Source organism: Oenanthe melanoleuca, chromosome 10 (genome assembly GCF_029582105.1).
Source record: "Oenanthe melanoleuca isolate GR-GAL-2019-014 chromosome 10, OMel1.0, whole genome shotgun sequence".
NCBI lineage: Eukaryota > Metazoa > Chordata > Aves > Passeriformes > Muscicapidae > Oenanthe > Oenanthe melanoleuca.
The window spans coordinates 18,599,049-18,620,451 of record NC_079344.1 but is presented as its reverse complement, the minus strand read 5'-3'; the positions used below and the strand labels follow the sequence as shown (position 1 = coordinate 18,620,451).

At 39.6% G+C, this 21,403-nt stretch overlaps 1 protein-coding gene across 2 annotated transcripts in view; it reads right to left on the bottom strand.

Moving 5' to 3' along the window:
- The window catches only part of SCAPER (S-phase cyclin A associated protein in the ER), a 132,774-nt gene that overhangs the window by 32,929 nt on the left and 78,442 nt on the right, over positions 1-21,403 (bottom strand). For both annotated transcript variants that reach the window (XM_056499517.1, XM_056499516.1), the window contains exons 24-26: positions 15,376-15,491; positions 8,334-8,457; positions 2,620-2,849 (exon numbers count right to left, since the gene is read on the bottom strand). In XM_056499517.1, the coding sequence (XP_056355492.1) occupies positions 2,620-2,849; positions 8,334-8,457; positions 15,376-15,491 (470 nt within the window). The remainder of the gene's footprint in view (positions 1-2,619; positions 2,850-8,333; positions 8,458-15,375; positions 15,492-21,403) is intronic.

Below are 21,403 nucleotides of genomic sequence, written 5' to 3'. Positions count from 1 at the left end.
GATCCCACTGTAATCACATCCCTTTCTTCCCCCTCTAATTTTTTTTGTGTTTTCCTCCACTCTTACGAAGTGGGAGAAATCTCTTGTCAAAATCAGAAGAACTTGTGTTTTATCCTGTGCTTAAAAGATTAAACAGACACAGGGAAGCAATTGCCTTCAGACACCAACAAATGATCCACTGTTCCCACCCTGTCTCCACCAACCCTCCTGTTCCTGAGGTCACTGTCCCAAGCTCACTTGGCAGAGATGTTTTAGAATAGAGGCTCCTTGAGAGAGATGAAACACCACTGGCTTTAAGTTTACACCATGACTAGATCACCCAAACTTGACTCCACAGGGAACATTATTAAATAAGACTGATTCTAGCAAATAAGAGCTATTGATTAGATAATACTTCTCACAAAAGTACAACTGTTTATTGAAAATAACTATTCCCTCACAACATGTATAAAGTCTGATTTTGAAAGAACAGGGGGTTTTGACATTAGGAAAGAAAACCTTGTCCTTTTCAGACACTGATGTTGCTCAAAGACAGATTTCTCTTCAGGGCTAGAGACCCTCTGCCAATGTCCACCCCACTGACACAAAGCTTTTGGAAGAGGTGAAGGAATTAAGAATGAAAATACACTGGATGTAAAGCAAGAAGTCAAACTACAGCATGGAAGATTTTTAAAGCTGCTGAAGCACAGCAGTTAATAATACTTAAAGAAGCACAAAGGTTATTAATGGCACACTCACTGTGCAGGTAAATTTGTCTGTTCTATTTAGCAACATAAACTGTTACTAGCATTAAGCTCATTGCAGATTTTGAACTAAGCAATCCACCTGATTATCACAGAGGTGATAAACAAGTTCTCCCTGCTTTTATTAGTGGAATAATTCCAGGAACATAGCTGGGTGTTAAGATATATCACGGTCACAGAGAAATGCTGAGTGCTGAAAACAGCTCTGAGAAATAGGAGGGGAGAGGAAGAACTAAATAAAATAGAGCTACTAATACTGATAGGTGGTGGCTTACAAAAAAGCACAACCTTTCTCATCAACATTCTCTTCCCCAGCAGCAGCTCTACAGTGTGACACCTGCAAGCTGTGCCCACTGTGCCCCTCCTTTCCACCCACACCTGGGCACAGAGCAGCTGCTCTTCTGGCAGAGAGGAAATGGATGAGAGCTTTCAGTCTGCTAGGCCTATTCTTCACTGGCATCCGGAGACAACAGCAAGATGCATGGGGCACTCCTTTCCTTGAGGAATTGAGCACACAGACAAGTGGAATGTCAAAGCTCTCTAATCTATTGCCTCCATCTCTTTTCAGCCACAGGAGCACAGCTGAAATAACCTGGCTACCCTTTTGATACCTAGACAGCACATAGATAATTGGAGTTTGTGCACCAGGTCTAATAGTCCCAAATAGGAAAAAAAAACATGTCAGTGTTCTTCTTTCTTCCCCCATCTTCCCAAAACTCTCACTTAATCAACTCCCCAAGACATACGATACAATGACCTGGAGGTGAAAGATTCTCATTAATGACAGAATTTGTCTGGTTTTGACTGCTTTAAAATGCCCCCTCTCTTTTTTTCCTAATTGCACCATTACCTTGTCATCATGCCTTTCATTCCCCATCTATAACCAGATCCCCTAAAGTGCCTCAGGTGAGGGACCTGCTCGCATTCTCCTGTCTCTCCTTATCTCGAGGGTCTGCTTGTGCTGGGCCCAGCCAGTGTCAGATGTCTGTTCAGCACAGACCTCCCACCCTCCCATTCATAAGTGGGCAGAATACAACATCCTGAAATTTCACACTCTATCAAAACCTGTTTGGGGAGAAGGAGAGTTACATGAGAACACCAAAGTTTTAGAGGTCACTGGTATCTATGACAACTACTTGTTTTGCTTTCCTCCTCCAGATGTCCTCTTTGTCTCCATCAGTATCATACCAGACTTTGAAACGTCTGAAGGCTCACTGTGACATGTTTTCAGCAGCATATAAAGAAGAATTTCATTTCTTCAGAGGGCAGAAGACACACTGGGAACTATTTATATGATAATTTATTAATAACTATTGATATGTTTACCAGTGAAACTATAGCAAGTCTAATATACTGCTGGATATATATTAGTTTATGTATTTAAAATATGTATTAACTATGTATATGTAACTATATAAGTACTAATACATTTAGGTTCAGCTATTAAAATGCAGCTACATGACAAGATCACATTCTAGGAATGACTGGGTGATTTTTATAACAGGAAATGTGTATTTTATGACAAGCTTATGTGAATGCATGTATGACCACAGGCAATGGGCACACACAGCTGGTACAGAGAACTGAGAGGAAAATACATGGAAGCCAGCTCCTAGGTAATCAGGAGAGAAAGTTAATGGAAAGGACACAAACAACAAGTCCAAAAAGAAAAGAATCTTGGGTTTTAGTATTTGCCTGCAGTTTTCTGAAGAACATTTTTGATTGAGAATACAGTATTTCAGTAGTCTTCCTGACTACCCAAACTACTCTCACTGCATTAAGCTTAAAGCAGTTTGTTCCTCTTTGAAATCAGTGCAATTTGCTTTCTCTCTCATAAAGAATACTTAGAAAATTTTCATTATCTTTTTTTTTAAACCTGATTAGGTCTTGGACTCTGCTGCTGAAGGCTTCCACTTGTGAGGATTTACTCTTCACTTCCTGTAATATCTTCAGTGCAGTAGAATGGCTGTTGCCATCTGGGAAGCTGGAGATGAGACATCTGAAAATCACAGCAGTCACCCTCAGAAGTCCTGTTGTTAAACCTTCAAATACCTGCTTATTTACACTTCTGCCTGCAGTAGCATTATGGTCATCTGGAACACTAACCTAAGTAAAGAGAAAAAACCGTAAACAACCAGAAATCAGTAAAACCAACAAAGGTTTGTAGAGAGACATTTACAAATTTTCATAGGCCTACACTAAAAGTAATAACAAAGTACCATTCTAGCAGTGCTGCTGGACAGGAAACCATTTCAGGTACAAGATAAGGTAAAGCACATAATCCAAGCTGGACCAGAATAAATCAAGTCACAAGAATCCAGCATCTGAGAACCAAGCCTGATAGCCGCAGAGTATGTCATAAGTATGACTGTGTTCCTATGCATAAAACATCACCAGTGACCACTGCACTTGGCCATCAGAGGTCACCCACTTGTCCATCATGTCAGAAGCACAACACCCAGTTCTCTCAGAGGAAATTCATTTTTCTACATCATTTAATTAGAGCCCATCCTAAAAAGGTGAAGTTGAGATGTACAACATGTAAATCTGAAGACAAATCTATATGCAGGATACAGATCTGGAAGGAAATCCTCCTGGAGAGTATAAATTTTTAAAAATTCATTTAATGTTTCCATTTGTGCAGTCCAAGGTGATTTATCCAGCTGAAATCCTGCCCTATTCCAATCAAACAGTAAGTGGAGTGTGTGTGAAGTCCTGCAGTGCTCGAGGCAGACACTGGCAGCACTCAGGGCTCCTGGAACACCCCCATGGCTGATGCTGTTGGGCCAAACCCCACATCCCTCTGTGCAGCCTCTGCTCTGCCACGGCCTGAGGGCTCACACAGGCAGCAGGGATCAATACTGGCTGAAACGGCATTTTCCTTCCAGGTTAAATTCATTTACACTCAGTGTATGCAGGCAAGGCCAGAGAAAAGCATTGCTCCTCGTGTAAGTATCAGAAGGGATTTGGTAACACTTGGTGACAAAGAACAACATGCACATTTCTTTATTATTCATTAGCTCTGAGCCTTGTGCTGGTACTTAAAACTCATTGTAATGGTCTGCTCCTGGTGCTGAGCCAAGAGAGCAAGTGAGAAGCCTTTAGCTGCTTATTCAAGTTCAATAGGAAAAACAATACTAGGTTGCTGCAGTAACATTTGTTGACTAAAATAATTCATGCCTAATGATACCAATTGCTCACTGAAACAGAAGGATTGAGCTTTGCAACGTGTAAATCAACTTCAATGTGGTGACTTTGTGCTCGGAACATTAAGGTTTCAAAATTGCCAGTAAATGCTAGTTACTTACTTTTTTCACCTTAGATAAAAAATTATATGTGCTACTTCTTAAAAGATTTAATAATCTCTTGCAGCAGAGCCCTTTTGCTGTAATGAACAGTACTATGAGTGGATAATGACTGTTTTTGTCCTCCAGTTCAATGTACATAGGAGAAATATATATTCTACGTATATAGTCCTTAGCTATAAAAGCTTTTCATGCTTGAAAATAAAAATGCTCTTCCTAATTAGCCAAATAAATAGATTTGGCACTTACTTTTCATGTTCAGTTATTTGGGAAAACATGTGTATGTTAATTAATATAAATTGAGAACAAGTGTGGTTTTTTTACGCGGTGTTAAGCCAAACAAGAGACAGAAGGAAATACTGCTGGACAGAAAATTAGTAAATCTGAACTTAATTCCTTGAAGATTTTCCTTTTATACTAACTCAAATGAGTGACAACAGATCAGCTCTTTTACTGAAGATGTAATTAATGGAATAGTGTGACAGTGTGTTGAGATTTATGTTCAGAATGAATTAGTGTGCTTGCAGAAGCAGAATTAATTGGGGTGCTTGCTTGTTGATTACTATATCAAGCAAGGGGATAGGAAATTTTAAGATTTAATAGTGTCATTATGAAAGCTTTCAAGTTCTGGTTTCTTTGGATTGATTACACAAGGAGTTAATGATATTCAGAGAAATTGTGTGGAACAAGGGCTTTGGATGGGTAAATGTAACAACATTCCACATTTCTGAGGTTTAACAGTTTGTACAACACAAATCTACAGGTGTGATTACACACTTAAACTGATTTGTTGAGCAATTGGTATAAAATATTTTTAATTCACAATAGAAAATATTGTCCAAATATCTGACCCATCCAACATCTCAGTGCTACTTTAGCTTTTCTCATGGCTGACTTCACTGGGCCTAATCAAGACTCCTCCTTTCTTTAAGTCAGTTCTTGAATTGGAACACTCTGGTGAGCTGACTCTCAGCTCTGGTACAGTCTCCATCAAGTGATATTCCTTAGAGAAGTCCCCCTGTGCAAGGGTTCCTATGCTTTTGCAGAGCTGCCATAAGCTCTTCAGCTCTGCCCAGCATCTTGGGCTAATCCTGTAAGATGCTGCACAATATGGCCCCAATCCAGTAAAGCACTTAGGCACACATTTAATATAGCTGAAAATGCTCCTCTCTTCTGACTCATGTCACCAAAATACCTCTGCACGTTCTAACTGCTGTGCTAACAAAAAACACCAAACAATTTCCACTTAGCAACACAGAGCTCCAGCACTGACAACTCATTCATATTTTTATTTCATAAAAGGCATAGTCCTCCACAGCCATGAAGAATTTTAAATGTAGAGTTGGTAAGCCTAAACAGAAAGATTTCAGACCTCTGCAAACAGATAGTCTGTCTTCATTTGGTCAATTATTTCATATCATTCTCCCATTACCAACAGTGATTTTGTGCTTTCTACATGTGTAGCCATTGGGCTTGTCTCAAAAATATTCTGGAAAATACATCTCAGAAGTCTCAGTAGGAAGTCAGACTTCCTAGGTGGTAACTAGTGAACCAAAGAAATGGAACTGGCTCAGGAAGTGCATGGGCTTGAGATGGTGCAGGTGAAGGTTTCAATGTTAAATTCCCCACCCCTAACACTTCAGCATGTCATTACCTCTTCCACTCCAGCTCTGTTCTCAGGATTTACTACTCTCCCACATGGGCTTGTTATTAGGAACTGAGGAATTGTCAGTGCCACACAGCTGAACCCCATGGAGACAAAAGTAATTTCAAAATGGACTGGAAGAGCCCAGCAGCACAGAAACTGCAATAGGATGTATTTTGTCTCTTTGAAGAGCCCAAATTAAATGGCAGCACATTCCAGTCAAGAAGTGGAGGAGAAAAATTACTTTCCTGTGACTAGATAGCCAGATTAACTAAAACCCAGTAAAATTTCATAGGCCACTTACCCAAAATATGCCCAAATTTAAGCACTGTATTTTGGAGGAGAAAAAGTAATCAATAACTGGGATTTGATCCCTACATTTGTTTGATGGCTACTTCACCTAAAATTCATTGCACGTTCACTAATGATGTCTTCCTTAGAATTTCCACATACTAAGCATTTAAAGACTGCCTTAAAAAGAATCACAGTGATGTGTCATGCTATCACACAGACAGGTGTGGTTTAGGTGTATGGCTTCCCAGATATCTTTAGGGAAGTACATGACAGCAGTCACTTGACTGGAAATAAAACCCCCAAAATATGAAATATGCTTAAAGCTCCATTAATTACTTAGTTTTGTTGGTATGAAACCTTCCAAAACAGACAGCTAGAAAATTACTCTGCAGCTATCTTCTGGCTACAGAAGACAAAGAAGAGCAGAGACAGCAGTAACAAAACAAAGCTCCAAGTCCAGTACAAGACCTGTATGAATGTAGGTGGGAAGGTTTGATCCATTAATCATGGAAATCAGGAAACAGCCCTGCTGTCCTCAGCAGACATTGATTTAGGCATTACCTGAGCTAAAGAGGCTGAGGAAGGCAACAGGGTAAGTCAGGCTACAGAAGGTTTCCTACCAGTCCCTTCAGGCAAAGAAAGGTTGAAACAGGACACTTCAGACTGTTAACCTGGACAGGCTGGATGTCACACACAAAAAAAAAAACCCAAATCAAAACTAAATCCATGTCAAACTAGTTGGAAATAAGGTTCATACTGAATGTATTCAACATTATATTGAAATGTTTCTCAAAACAGTACTGTTTCTGTGTTCAGCAAATATTGGTGTACTTGTTTAATAATTTGTTAAAACCTTGCAAATATACATTCTCATTTATTACTCCTGATATTACTTTGGGCTTTATTTTCCAACAGTAAGTGGAAATACATATGACATGGGCAAAAGCTGCATCACACAGCTCATCCAACCAGGAAAAGTGGAAGCAGTTAAAAGTCTCTGGGGCTATATTTTAGTGTTTTGGTATTCAGAACTGCTCTCAGTTCGTACATTTTTTTTTTTGTTAAAAAAAAAAAAAAAAAGAAAAATTCAAACTTGATCTGATTTATTATATTTTCAAGAGAGAAAAATCAGGGTTAGAAAAGCAGCAGTGTTTTTGGGTTTTGTACTCAAATATGCACTTCATGGAACTCTGAAGATATCCCAGTTTAAGGGCCAATTCTGCATGAAGAGAACATAAGAGACTTTCTGTATAGCAAAGAAAAGTCCACTGTGGATCATGGGAAACATTAAGCTTTAATTACAGTTGTGCTGCAATTTAAGGCTAGGGTTTGGCAACAGCCTGAAAAGAGCTCTAAGTGCAGTAAATTTTCCTTCTGTAGCATCTCTGAGCTCTAGGTGGCCAGCTCAGCCTAAGAAATGCCCTGTGTGCTCCTTCAGGAACTCCCAGGTCCTTGTGCCCTGTGAGCAGGGCAGGGCTTGGCAGCAGTGAGCTTTGTCACTGGTGAGGTGCTGCAGGATTTCCCAGGGGTAATTCCCTCAGAGGCAGTGCCCAGCACACCTTTCACTGAGCACTAAGAGCTGCAATCCTCTTGGAGAGATCTGCAGCTGCTCACAGCACAGCACAGCTCAGGGTTTCTTTGTGTCACACAGCTCGGACTGGGCTCCTCAATCTACAGTCCTGGGGCTTGTTGATTCTAACAGCACTGCTTAAATTATTAAAAGTATGTACATAACTTTTCAATTAACAAACTGCTTGGCTCATGAAAATACATACACACGATTTATAAGTAAAAAACCAGGACTAAATATCTTATGATGAGCAGGGCACTATGAATTAAAAATGAGTTTTCAAATAAAATATTTAATGACATTTCAAATTAAATGAAACATTGGAAAATTAAAACTTTCATTGCTAAAGAGTCCTATTTAAGCACTTCAGCAAATCAGACTCTGGCAATGTATTGACCTGACTTAGATTCCTGACACCGAAACAAGTAAGAATCAAACACACAGAGACAATTCATTACAGTCTATACTTTAAATATTCCTATAGGGTAAATTTTAAAGAAAACAACCTCAGAAAAAGACAGAACAATATCCACTCACAGGGTTCCTGATACACATGCTTTTGCAGAAGATACTAAGAGAAGTAAATACATCAATTTCTACAGAGTATAGTAGATACAACTACAAACAACAAATACAAATAAAATACAAACAACAATTGAATTATATTCTTTCAAGCCTTTATTCTTATTTACCTCCTGGTGTTCTTATACTCCCAATACTTTAACATGTTTGTGAAGCAAGCAAAAATTTCTTATTAAAGAAGTTATTTTCCTTACCGTAAACTGGTGTATCAACAGGTCCATCAGAAAAGTGATCTTATTACTGAAGAGAACATAGGTGCAGTTTTCTATGCAGTTGCTGCAGGCGAGGCTGTAAACATTTACTGTACTACACAGGGACCTAAAAAGTCAGAAGGGAAGAAAAATTAGAATTTTATTTTCTTCAGTAAAAGCTTCTTTAAAAGCAAAAAAGTGGCAGCACAACAAAAAACAAACTTGCAGGAATTAACATTAATTTTCTTTAACTTGGGATGCCAAACAGAACTAATACCCTGAATACAATCAATTAAATAACTTCAAAACAGTAAAGCAATACTTACCAGAAGCCACACACCTTGGGTACTGGACTACCCAAAACCGACAGAGTATCAGCCAATTGCATCACTTGGACAGGCAATATTTCTTTGTGGCACACACTGAACTCTCTCCTGGCAGGACCCTCAAGCCCTGGGAGAAGTATCCGACAGCAATTCCCAGGACAGCAGGGCCAGCCTGACAGAGAAGCTGCCAGCAGTGCCAGTCTCCTGCACAAGGAGCAGGGATGAGCAAGGAGAGGCACAGCCAGCAGTACCAGAGGTTTGGTGCCACATTCACCCACTTCTCACAGAGCCTGCAGTGATGATGTGCAGCTCCAGCTGTGCAGGGGAGAGGGGACAGCTTTGCAATGGGAGCTACACAAAATGAGCCACATGCACAACTGCTCTCTGTACCACAGGCAGCCATTTCTGTCTGATCCAGTTCAAGTGTTCTCAAAACAAGGAAGCTGGGACCAGTCCTAAAGAATATTCTCACAAAGATTAATCTTGCCAAAGAGAACCCTACTTCAGAATCAACACAAAGTTTGTTTCCTGAGCTTTGCTTACTATAAAAGCCATCACTGTTACTTCACAAGCACACACACAACCCAAATGCATCATAAATACATCCAATAATAAATACAGATGGCTAGACACTTAAGCTGTTTCTCTAAAGTAAACCAAAATAAAAAGAACTTTTACTTTGTTGAGTTTTTCTCAACATGTGAAAAAATGTGACTAAGTTCAAATAAGCTCCAAAGAAGAAAATAAATTATGAGCACTGTTGAAAGATCATACAAAAGTGGGACTGCAACAAACACTAAGTTACTGCACCGAAATCATCAAAGCTGGAATTTAACAGAACAAGCTGCAGACTAATTCAACATACTTCTGGAGCTGAGTTTTACCCTTTATCTTTCTCCTAAAATACTTTCTGGAACAACAGAATTATTTACACAGTAAGGACTGTGGCTTTACTGATGCAGGGCTCATTGCTGAGGCATCTGGTCCCCTAGCCTGGCTCCCCAGAGCTGAACTGGAAGCCTCTCACATACATACATTGCATTTGTCAAGCAAAGCAAAGCTGCAAATGCTCAGAGGCCAGAAAAAGTGGAGCAAAATTTTGCATTTGTATGGCTGGATTGTCTTCTCTTCAGCTGGAGAATTTAGAAAAGAAGTGAATGAACATTTATACTTTCCCTCCTTTCCTGAGTATCACTGTATTACCAGTAATCTTAATTAAACTGTACTGGTAATTAATTTTACTCTAGTGCCTAAATAAATCAATTTCAATCTGCAGCTTACATGACATGAAAACAATATTAAATAATTACTAATTGACCAAGGGCAGGTTAATTTTCATCTATTTAACCTAATTTTTACCCTACAAGGATAACACCTAGAGATAACTCACATGAATTTTTACAAATCTGTCTTGTAAAACTATTCTCTCTCTTCCTCTCCTGACTATATAAGGGGATTTAATTCCCTTCTCTCAGTAATGTTGAAAAATATTTTCATTGGGCACCTCCTTCTACCTTTCATGAAGATTATTCCCTTGGGTAGGTATGTTTAGAGGGGGAGAGAGAAAAAATGTATTGGCAGTCTCTATTTTCTGCTGAGAAGATGCTTTAAATCAGCTTCTGTCATTTTATCAGCTATTCTAAAATAAAGATCAATTCTGTTTAAATATAAACATTATAACTCATCCAAAGTGTCAAATATGAACTTATAGGTTAATTCTGACAGCATTTCAGAGTCCTGAGGTGATTTAGTTAATTCACTGCAATAAATGCTTTCTGATATATGGGATTCCTAACTCCTAAGAGGATCATTTATTTTGCACTTGAAAACACAAAAACTTCCCACTTTATCCAAAGACCAAATTCCACAGTAAGAATGCATCACGCTTTTGTATTTCCCAAGTGAACCTCACGTCACAACGAGTACAGAGTTTCCAGAGACGCTGATAATGCGTTTGAAAAGGTGCTGGAAGCAAATGGATGTCAAATGAATTTTTCACAACAATAAAGAGGCTTCATTTAATTGATACCATAAGCTTGCTAACAGCAGCTCATCTGAACACATTCTGATCACGGCTCTGCCTGGGCTCCACGGCCTGACTGCAATCCAGCACCAGGAGTGTCAGCACAGAAGTGTCCCCAGGTGGCTGGCAGTGTTAAATGGCAGATTAGAGACAGCACAACTAATTTCTTTGCTTTAATCTTATTAAGAGAACAACAGCTGTCAAGTGTCACCATTTCTGCACGAGGCTGCCAGACAAGAGAGGGGCTGTGAACAGGAGACACAACTTTATTTACCCACACCTTCAACCCAATGCACTTCCCACCATTCTCTTCCCTTCTGGAAGAAAAGAAGGGCTCAGAATCCCAAAGGTGTTATGTGCAGAGACCCCCAGGCAGCTGAAGGGCTGAAGCAGGAGGCTCTGCAGAGCAGGTGGTTATTGATAACCCATGTGCTCTAAACTTTGTATCACACCCACAAATCAGCTTTCCAGCTCTGGCCCCAGCACGTTCACTCCATCCCACCGCCAGGCTGCGAGGCTTTCCTCCGGAGCAAATCCAATTATAAAAACCTCCTTATGGTACACAAGCTTGGAGCCAAAAAAGAAATCTGTCTTTAAACAAAAAAAAACCAAAACAAACAAACAAACAAACAAACAAACAAACAAAACAAAAAAACCCCCAAACAAACAAAAAAATACACATCTGTATGTTATGTTTATTTTACATGACTATGGAGGAGGAGAGGAGGATTCATTTTCATCAAGCTAGAGCTCAACAGTTTATATGTCTGCATGGGATTTTTTTTTAATGTTAGCTCATCCTCATTTCCTCAATTTGCCTGATAAAAACAAGTTGACAAACTTTGACTTTTTAATAAAAATACTGAGGCATTAACAGTATGCAACCATGGAAAATTAATCCATGACAGTGCACCAGGACACAGAGGCAAGAACTCAACTTTTGCTTTACAAAAACCAGGCATCATCAACATACAACAATTCACCTGTTTTAAGTCTAAAGCTTTCTCCTGTTCTTACAACTTCTGACATTACAAATGAATGTACTTTGATTATCAGTGAATAACTCTAAAAGCTCCATCTGGCAGTGCAATAATACAGAACTAAATATTATCCAATCTAGGATGTGTTAATTCAGTAGAAGACTGCTCATTTTGAACCAGTTTGAATATTATGCAGCAGTCTGATAGGGAAGGGGATCAATATTAGTAATTATCTGCTGAGTTGCAAAGAAGTGGGAGGTGAAATTTTACTGAAAATGCTGCACAGAATGGCTGCAGAGTGGAATGGGTAAGGAACCATCAAGGTAAGAATATGGATTGAAACAACAATAAAATTGCATGAACAACAACACTGCAACTTAAGAAGTGGATGCTCCTAAACCCAAGTAAAAATTACAGAGAACAAGCTAAAAACCAGCTCTCAGTTCAAAATGGCTCTTAGTGAAAAATGCAATTTGTATCAATGCTATCCAAAATATTATGGGGGCACTAACTTCTTCTTTTTACGTATATAAATATGGTTTAAGCTTTTTTACCTTGATAATATTTGCTTTAAATAAATGATGCAAGGAACTGTATGAAAACAGAAGATACATTAAACTTGACTTCAATCCCACCTTAACTTGTAGCAAAAGTCCAGCTTTGCTCCTTACACAGATTACTGCCAATTTCTCTTCCAAAATACTCGTCACTCAAGGAAGTTAAAGCATTTCCCAAATGTTGACTAAGCAGACGCTACAAGGCTCGTTTGTTAGCAGGTTTGCTACCAACATGTCATGGTAAATGAGCTGCACAGTGCAAGGCAGCCCAGGGGATGAGCCTCATCTCCTGCTCTCCTGAAGGCATTGCCTTGTTGTGTTGGGCAGCTCCCGTTTGCTTTTCTGTAGAAGTGTAAGAAGAATTCCACGGGGCTCTGAAACCTTCACAGATTCTGCTGCCTGTGTCTTGTTTTGTGGAGATGTGGACAAATTCTGGAAAACTACTACATGCTGCTTTGAGAAATAGTATGCTGGACATTACTTTTAATGTTAATACCAAAACCAAAACTTATTATAACCCATTGCTTTCTCTTTTCCTTTCCCAGTGATTAATGTGAAGGGGAGAAAAATTGTCCCAACCAAATATATCATGTGTCTCACAAATGTGACCTCTTCCTCAGAGCATTTCCCATTCTGCTGCTCTGACTACAGAGCTGGACAGTGGTCCAAAACAACAGGCATATTGTTAAATCTTCTGATAATAAAGCTTTATCTTGTAGACACGGGATTAAAGTTCTGAGCTGTACCATACAGCCAGGACTTTGGGGAAAGAGAGATGTAGATAATAGCCCATGTAATCTCCTCACCTACTTGTAAATAGCTTATCCTCATCACAAAGCAACAGACAAATTCCCAATTTAAGATGAGTACAAATGGCTAAACACTGCAAGAACCCACAAACAATTTGCAGTGTCCTTTAGCAAAGCATATTTGGCTGGGGGAAGACTGGAGGGCAATTCATGAAAGGTCTTAATTCAACCTCTCTCCACAGGGCTTTGCTTTGTCTTTAAAAAGAGAAAACTGCTGCTTCACTAGATTCAAAGTTCAAGAAATCAGGATGTAAATGACATTTGCACAAAAGAAAGAAAAGTAACTTCAAACTTGTTTCAACATTACATAAGAAATGTGATCTGAATTTTCTTCCTCATTTAATGAATTAAATATATTCCATGACTGCCATTGGTTTTGAACCCCCCTCAAACACCATATGTGAAAAATTTCTTAAGTCCTTTCAGTGAGGCCATACCAATACCCATGAATATGGCTTGTGCCTGGTTCAAACTGCTCACAGAAAGTCCCACCCTCTGAAACTATTGCTTGCTCTCAACAGTTGAGCTGCAGATTCTGCACAGAACATTCTTCTCCACCAAAAAAGCCACAGAAACACCAAGAGAGGAGGCTCTGCATCCCATGCAGCAACACCAAGTTCCTTGGGCCATCTCCAGCAGACTCCAGGCTCTAAGTCAGGCTCTCAAAGACCAGCCCTGCAAGAGCAGTTTGCTTTAGAGAGCAGGATCCTGTGTCAAATTATGTGCAAGCTGATGGATAACTTCCCATCTTCCATCCTTCCAGGTGCCTACAAACTAGAGACTGCAATTTGCTGTAAACTTGAATGAAATGCTGTATTTCAGGAGTAGAGCAAAGTTCTTCAGAAGATGCTTTTAACATACAATGCTGTCAGAACAGTTTATAGTCATCTCCCTTCTGCCCCCGTATTTCCTTTGGAAATACTGCTAGTGGAAAATCTGTGCTAATGAAACAATGTTTAGAGAATTTTTCAAAGATGCAAGAACACTTTTTATAGCTCAGTCATGAACAGCTCAGGAATCTGAGTGACCACTGGTCTGAAAGGAGTGTGAGACAGACAGTGACTGTCAGAGAGAGGAGAACCTCTGATCAGCTCTTTGGATGTGATTTCTGTTACACATATGGGGCTTTATTCATTATCATCAGCACACAAATTCTTTTGAGACCTAATACATCCTCACAAACTTCAAACACAATGTTTTCAGTAATGCAAACACAATGTTCTCAGACCTTCTCAACAAAGATTACCAAAGCAAGACTCTTCTAAAAAGAAAGAACAAAAATCAAAGACGTATGGATTGTGCACATTTAAAGCTCAATTTAAACTAGGCACTGTGGGTACACACTGCAATCCTGTCCCTTGTGAAGTTTATCCCACATTGCTGAGATGACTCAAAATTAGAGACTCCACAAATGCAGAAGCCCCAAGGCTGTCCCTGAGCTGCTCACCATTGGCCCAACTCAGGATTGCTCACCAGTGGAGCTGGCTGGACTTGCACCAAGTGCATTTGGCAAGGCTGGAATTTTATTTATTCTCCTAGAAGTGCGAAGTTGAGATATTGAAGGAATGGTTTTTCCTTAGTGCTCTTTCCCAGCACTTCACGTTTATGCCCCATAACATATTATTTGCCATATTAATACAAACTCACACTGTAGTGCCTAAATTACAATTATACCAATATCACAAAATATCTACAAACAAATTATGGCAATGGTACACACCAGGACACCTTGGGTTTGTACTGAAACCATGCCTAGCTCTGCTCTGAAAGCACCTATCTGATTTTGACTGTATAAAAGCTACAGTTAGAGATTAGGGAAAAGAGCATGCTTTTGAGCTACCAGCTTTTGTAGGAATTCTGCTTAGTCACCACCTTTTTTTTTAGGGATTAGACATTTAAACCCTTCCATTCTTCCGTTCTGTAAAGAGGAATTCCTCTAATCCACAAGAATTTTGATTTACCTGTTTGTAGGAGCCCTTTCAGCTAGCAGTATCTTACAACTACTTAATTTTAAAAACAGACAGATTCCAGTGAATTACAACCCTTTAAAAAATTCCCCTGCTTCCCACTAGGGATCTCTGCAGACTAACTTCAGAAGATATGTATCTCCTCTGTTAAACAGTCTCATCTTTCCTCTTTTTATACAATTAGCTGCTGCTCAGACAGCTTAAAATAAAACCACCACGTTAGGAAACCAGAGAGTGACTGGAATCATCTTTCACCTTCTGTGGCACAGAGAACAGCATGGTTTTTGCTCTGAAGTCCAACAGAGGACTAGGAGAAGAAGCAGCAGATATGAGATGAATATTCCAGTGGCTTTATGTGCAGCTGAAGGACCCAGCATACTCACTTCAAGGGAACCCTGGCAGCTGCACTCAGGTTGGTGGGAGAAGTCACCATCTGAAGAACATTTTCAAGAGCAGTCAGTCCTCCTGCAGCCCGGAATGCAATTTTATCTGCTGTGTTCTGAAAAAACACAAAGAAGAGAACCAACAGAAATTAAAGAAATGTCCCAATAAAGGGTACATCTGACTGTTGTGGGTTCTGTCAATGTAGAGAGTCCTTAATACATACATTTATTTATGCTGTTGGACACCTTTGAAAAAGAGCCTTTCACTACCCATGCACAAGGAAGAGGCTTTCTAGAGGAGGAGTTGAGACTCCCAGGTGTTATTTTTTTCAATTATCATATATACATATCCAGTACTACACAGGTAATACACTTGAATACCATGTTTTCTGTAAGGATATACAATTATAGGGACTTTCATAAAAAGTTCACCTTTATCTGTTGCTGTTATCTTTGGAGCTAAGCTACTTTATATGATTTTAAAAACACAGACAATCTCTAGATGGGTACTTCCTCCTTTTTACAAACTTCTCCAACAGAAGACAATCTCCAGGCTTGGTTTATAAAGATGCATAAAACAGCTCAGGCAGATGCCTTTTCTGAGGTATCCACTTGGAACTTGCACATAGCAGAATTTTACACTTAAAATACATCCTGTTGTTATTCTCACAGTTTGCAAATGACTGCAGTTTTGCTGCAGCACATCCAGTATTTTAGAACTTACACTCTTTTCCTTTCCTGTAAAATTGGCCAATCTCCGTTGCTCACAACAAAATAAGAAAGATCTTCTTATTCTCTACTTCTAAGCTGCTAATTTTGGAGAGTTTATTGGCAGTTTATATTTGATTATCTTGACTTTGTCAATGATGACAATGATATTCTAGCTAATAAGAAATAATTTCTTCTTCCCCTCCCCCCCCCCCGCCAGTGTTGCAAGCATCTCACATATGGGAAAAAATGGGAAGTTCTCTATAAACCCAATTATTATTAGTCTGTAAAGAATGCATTCTACTGTAACAGACTGCGTAACAGAAAAAACTCCTAATGACTCTGACAACAAAATATTTATTTGAACAACTACAAAAAAAATTAAGCAGCTGTAATATGATTTAGATGGGCAACAATTTTCCCTGTGAGATTGGACATCACACAGAGAAGTACATATCTTACTTTTTATTTAAAACATGCAACTTTCTGTCCATTAAGTTTCAACTATATTGTATTTAACTTACAAGCTACAGAAAAACTGTTCACAGAAGTCACATATTCAAAAAGGAAGCATTTTCCACAATTAATATAAACTGCACTTAGATTTTTAGACAACCAAAAGATTTATCTTCCAAGAAATAACTGGCCTCAAATGAGTGGAAATCTGTGTGCCAACTCACCCAGCAGTAGGAAAATCAACCAGTGATTTCCTACAAGTTGTTGATAAGTCAAATTTCTAGCAGTTAATTTGAGCCCAGTGAGCCCAGTAAGTGAACTGCAGAGTTATTTTTGAGTTTCACTCATATATTCCTCCTCTGCTCTCTCTTCCTCCCATCTACAAAAAAAATCTCCAACCCCTGCCTCCTAAGCTCCCTTGGCTCCCAATAACACTTTCCACCAACTCCTGGTAGAGCCATAAAGAAAAGACCTAAACAGCAAAGAAACAGTTCTGCCATAAATCATCATTATTGACTTTATTTGAGCAACTTGGCTCGCAGCCACAGCTCTCACAGCTCCTCCTGCCCTGCTCCCCCAGTGCTGCAGCACCCCCAGACAGAGCCCAGGGCTGTCTGCCCCTCCCTGGTCACTTCAGCTGAGAGCCCCCCCAGGTGTACAGAGAGAAGGTTTTTGCAGAATGCCCTTCCCTGGGAGTGGGCACACCCTGGCACTGCAGAGCAGGAGCTCAGAGCAGGGCTGTGACACTGCTGATTTATCTGCCAGTGCTCCTCCAACTTGAAATGTGCCCAGCACTTGCCACTTCTCACTTTCCCTATTTCTCATGGGAGATTATGCCACAACCTATTAGCTCTTGTGGCAAGAAGTCTTTCCTGTCATTCAGACCAAATATGCCCTTTCTCCATTTCATCCCATTACTCAGAGTTATACCTGATTTATTGTGCTCATTTTGTTTGTCCCCTCAGCAATTCTTGAACTAGTTCACTGCTTCCTTTTCCTCCTTGGCTTGTTTCTCAACTCTATGTTCTCTTCAGTGCTAAACTCCACTTTACATATTTTTTCATGTGAACTTTTCTCATCTGTGATTTTTTTTCAAGAACTTCTCTTTTCTCCAAAAATACCTGGTAATAAAGTGTCCAGAAAGGAATTTCCCCCTATCCCAAATCAGTCACTAGAGCCACACTGAAAGAAGCAATGTCTTCCTATTCTGAGGAGAAGTTTTCACATATCCATTTTAAAAATATATAAATATTTTGAAGCTGTTTCATTTCCTATATGCTCTCCTCCCATTTCAATCTGGAGCATCACTTGTTTTATTGGCAGACTTTTTTTAGAGTGCCTGGTTAAGTTTTGTCTAATACTTTACTAAAATACCAGTCTACTTGTCAAAACACAAATTTGTATTCTAAAACCTTCTGTTACAGTTTTCTACCAAGCAGAAGGGAGTCTGTAATTTATTCTGATTTTATATGATTTAGTTACCTGGCCTATCACTCCTCTTTCTAGGTTACTCATAAAAATTCATTAGCATTTTGATGCTTATGAATGAAAATAAATCCCAGTAAAAGGAAGGTACAACCAGCAGCAAAGATCCATGAGCACAGCATTTGTTACCCGTGCTCACAGAGGTCTGTAAAGCTGCCCTGTAGGGATACATGGCTTTTAGCACTTTAATATATTTATCTCCAGTGATTATTTAAAGATGGAGAGCTCCCAGGGCTTTTAATCCATGTCCTGGAAGGCAATGTTGATGCTGAAGGGAAGGAGCTGCTGGTACCAGGCACCTGTGGATGCCCCTGGTCCCCACATATGTTCAGCTCTCAGGAATCCAGGATCAGGCACAGCTCCTGGAGCTTGGCCAGGAGAGCTGAAAGGAAAACGTGCCCAGTCCACCAAGGAGCAGAGAAGTCACTTGAATACTGCACTGCTGATGTTTGCAGGGTGATCACCATGGGACTGGGGGAAACACCAGAAAAAGGTTTTGTCCCTCAGCCACCCATGCCCGACCTTATACTGGCAAGTTGTTAGAAAAAAAATCTCCCCAGTGTTGAAACATATTGTCATTCTATCTCTGAAGCAGTCAAATCACACCAGATTATTTTAAAATATGCCTGAATTAACTCCTACTTGAGGAAATTTTCAAATTTTAAGTATTTTTATATTGATCTAAAGAAATCTTACCTGAATCATAAAAATACATGAGTGAGACATCTTATCCAGATTGTCTTTCTCTCAAAAATGAACTAATATCCTTGAAAACATGATGTCCTGTAGTGCTAAAGCTTGACACTAGCTGATACATATTGTAACAGGAATTCAAAAGGGGACTGAGGCATCTCACTCACTCAGAGCCCCTGCTCACATACTTTTCTTATTTAAACTGATCCCTGCCTGAACCTGTGCCACAATGAAAGACCTTTCCAGGTAACCACAACTTTTACTCTGGGGGCACCCAAAGCTCTGAGCAGATTAGGCATCGTATGAGTATGAAAAATGACAGATCCTACAGGAAATAAATATTGAATACCTATTTGAAAAGAGCATAAACCAGCATTGCATGTTTTTGCTGCTCAAAAGGAGCCTCCAGACTTCTAACTTGACTTCCCAAATTAATTAGCTCTCCTGTTTATGAAACCTGTTTCATAATTTCACTGTAGGCACTGTTCTTTGAGTAGCTGCACATTTAGATTGGGAGGGTTATTCTGCAATAGATACCATGGGATTAATGTCCCTTGAACAACAGAAAATATATAAATATGTTTTTATATATTGTTTTTTAAACAGTGTGTAAAAATTAGATTTGCTAACATGTATTTTCAGAAATTCACAACTATTCAAATAACATTTTTAAACAATTTGATTTTTAAACATGAGAGGATTTCTATGCTCTGAAGTTACCTGGTGACACAGGAGAGCAGTGACAAACGAACAAGTAGGCAAAAATTATTATTACTGTCATCTCTGCATTTTTAACAGAGATCAGGAGGCACAAAAACCTTAGGGATGCTACCTAGATGTGTCTTGAACATCAGGAAAACAAAAACAGAGATGCAACTCCTCAGAACAACAGACACAGCACTCAGACCCAAGCCATGAAAAGTCTGCTTTCCTTATCCCTCCCAAGCCCACTGCGGGGAACTACAGCGCTCATGTTTGCACAGGAGGAAAGCCAACCCAGCTGATGTGACAGGAAGCAGGTATTCAATCTCCAGACCATTACAAACTTGTCATTTGAAGCACACAGCCACTAATTTAGGCAGAACACTACATGAATAAAGTAACTCAGTGGGAAGTGTGTGTACACTAATGCACATGGCACAGTAAACAGAAACAGTGATAAATTAGACAAACCATGTAAACATTTTAAGGATTAATTATGAATTAAACATATTAAAAAACTTAAAATTAATCCTTAAAAAAAGGACAAACAACCAGGACAGCTCCCTGCACAGTGGGCAAGCATGGCTGGCTTATTTACCTACCTGTTACAACACCTTAATGGGTCTGAAATTTCCCTTCTCTCCTGCGGCTTGAGTGACAACTGACTAATAGGATTACAGGCTCTGTTCCAATAATACAGCTCAGCTACATGCCAGCAAAAAATGACAGCCTAAACCTGAATTACATGGCCTGGGAATCCATCCAATTATTAACTAAACTAACTGTTATTACCTAACCTAATCAAAGGAGAAGCAGCTGTTAATCTTTGGTGGCCTGCAGTGTAGCAGCGGTCAGACTGGATGGACTGTCTTTGTACTTGACTCCTCCACAGACAATAATCATGTCCTTTGTGATCAAGAAGGAAGGGCTTCCTAACCTTTCAGACAGAGGCAGCAGATGGGGAACAACTGTTTGTGTGTTCATTAACAAGATAGGGTAGATTTTATCAGGGCTTGGCATCTGTGGCACCCTCGGAAGCACCACTTAGCCGAGGACACAAGTATGTTTGGCAAATTCGAAAATGAGCAGGCTAAATAGAAAGTTCAATATACTGTTTTCATCTCATTATCTGACATTTGGTACATAAAAATACACACAGCTCAAAACCAGAGGTTTACACATATGCCCCATCCTACCCAACGTGGCTAACAAAGGAACTCATGAAAAGGCCAACTGGCCTCTGCTGGTACTTGGCTGGCTTTTGTTGCACTGACCAAAGCAGTCGCACAATGTGAGCTGTGTGCTTCAGAAATAAAACCAGACTGGGGGAAAATGCTGCTCAATTTGTACAAGTCAGTGGGTAAGAAAGTGACACGGGGGAAATAAAGCCAGCTCTGCTTTGCAGCAGCTTTTGGGCTGCATGTTCAACACTCCAGGAGAGAAGTGAGGCCAAGCCCTGCCCTGCACTGCTGCTCTCCCCTCTCTGCAGAGGGCACTGCCAAACTGCAGCACTCATGCAGCAGCAGGGCTCAGAGAAATCTGCCTCACCAGGGGCACGACACAAGGGTCACTCAGTTTATGCTGCAGACAGTAAAATCACGCTGGGATGACAGTGTGGAAGGACCTGAATGGGAAGATGCACAGGAACAGCTAATATCTGGAAGCTGAAACCAAATGAATTCAGGTGAGAATAAAAGGGTTTTTTTTTTTTATGCCAAAAGTAATTAATGATGAGCATAATATACTTAGCATATATAGTCAATTCTCAATCATTTCAAGTTTTTAAATCAAACCTGATTATCTCCTAGAAAAATATGATCCCAGTTAAATTATAATTTATTAATTTAGTGCAAGAGATATTGGGTGAAATCCAATGTCCTGGACCAAAGTACTCACTTCCATACATTTCTCCTGTTAAAGTGTTATTATTAGTTAATAAGTAGAGCAGAATCAGAAATAATGCTGAGCTTTAACAGCTGAAATG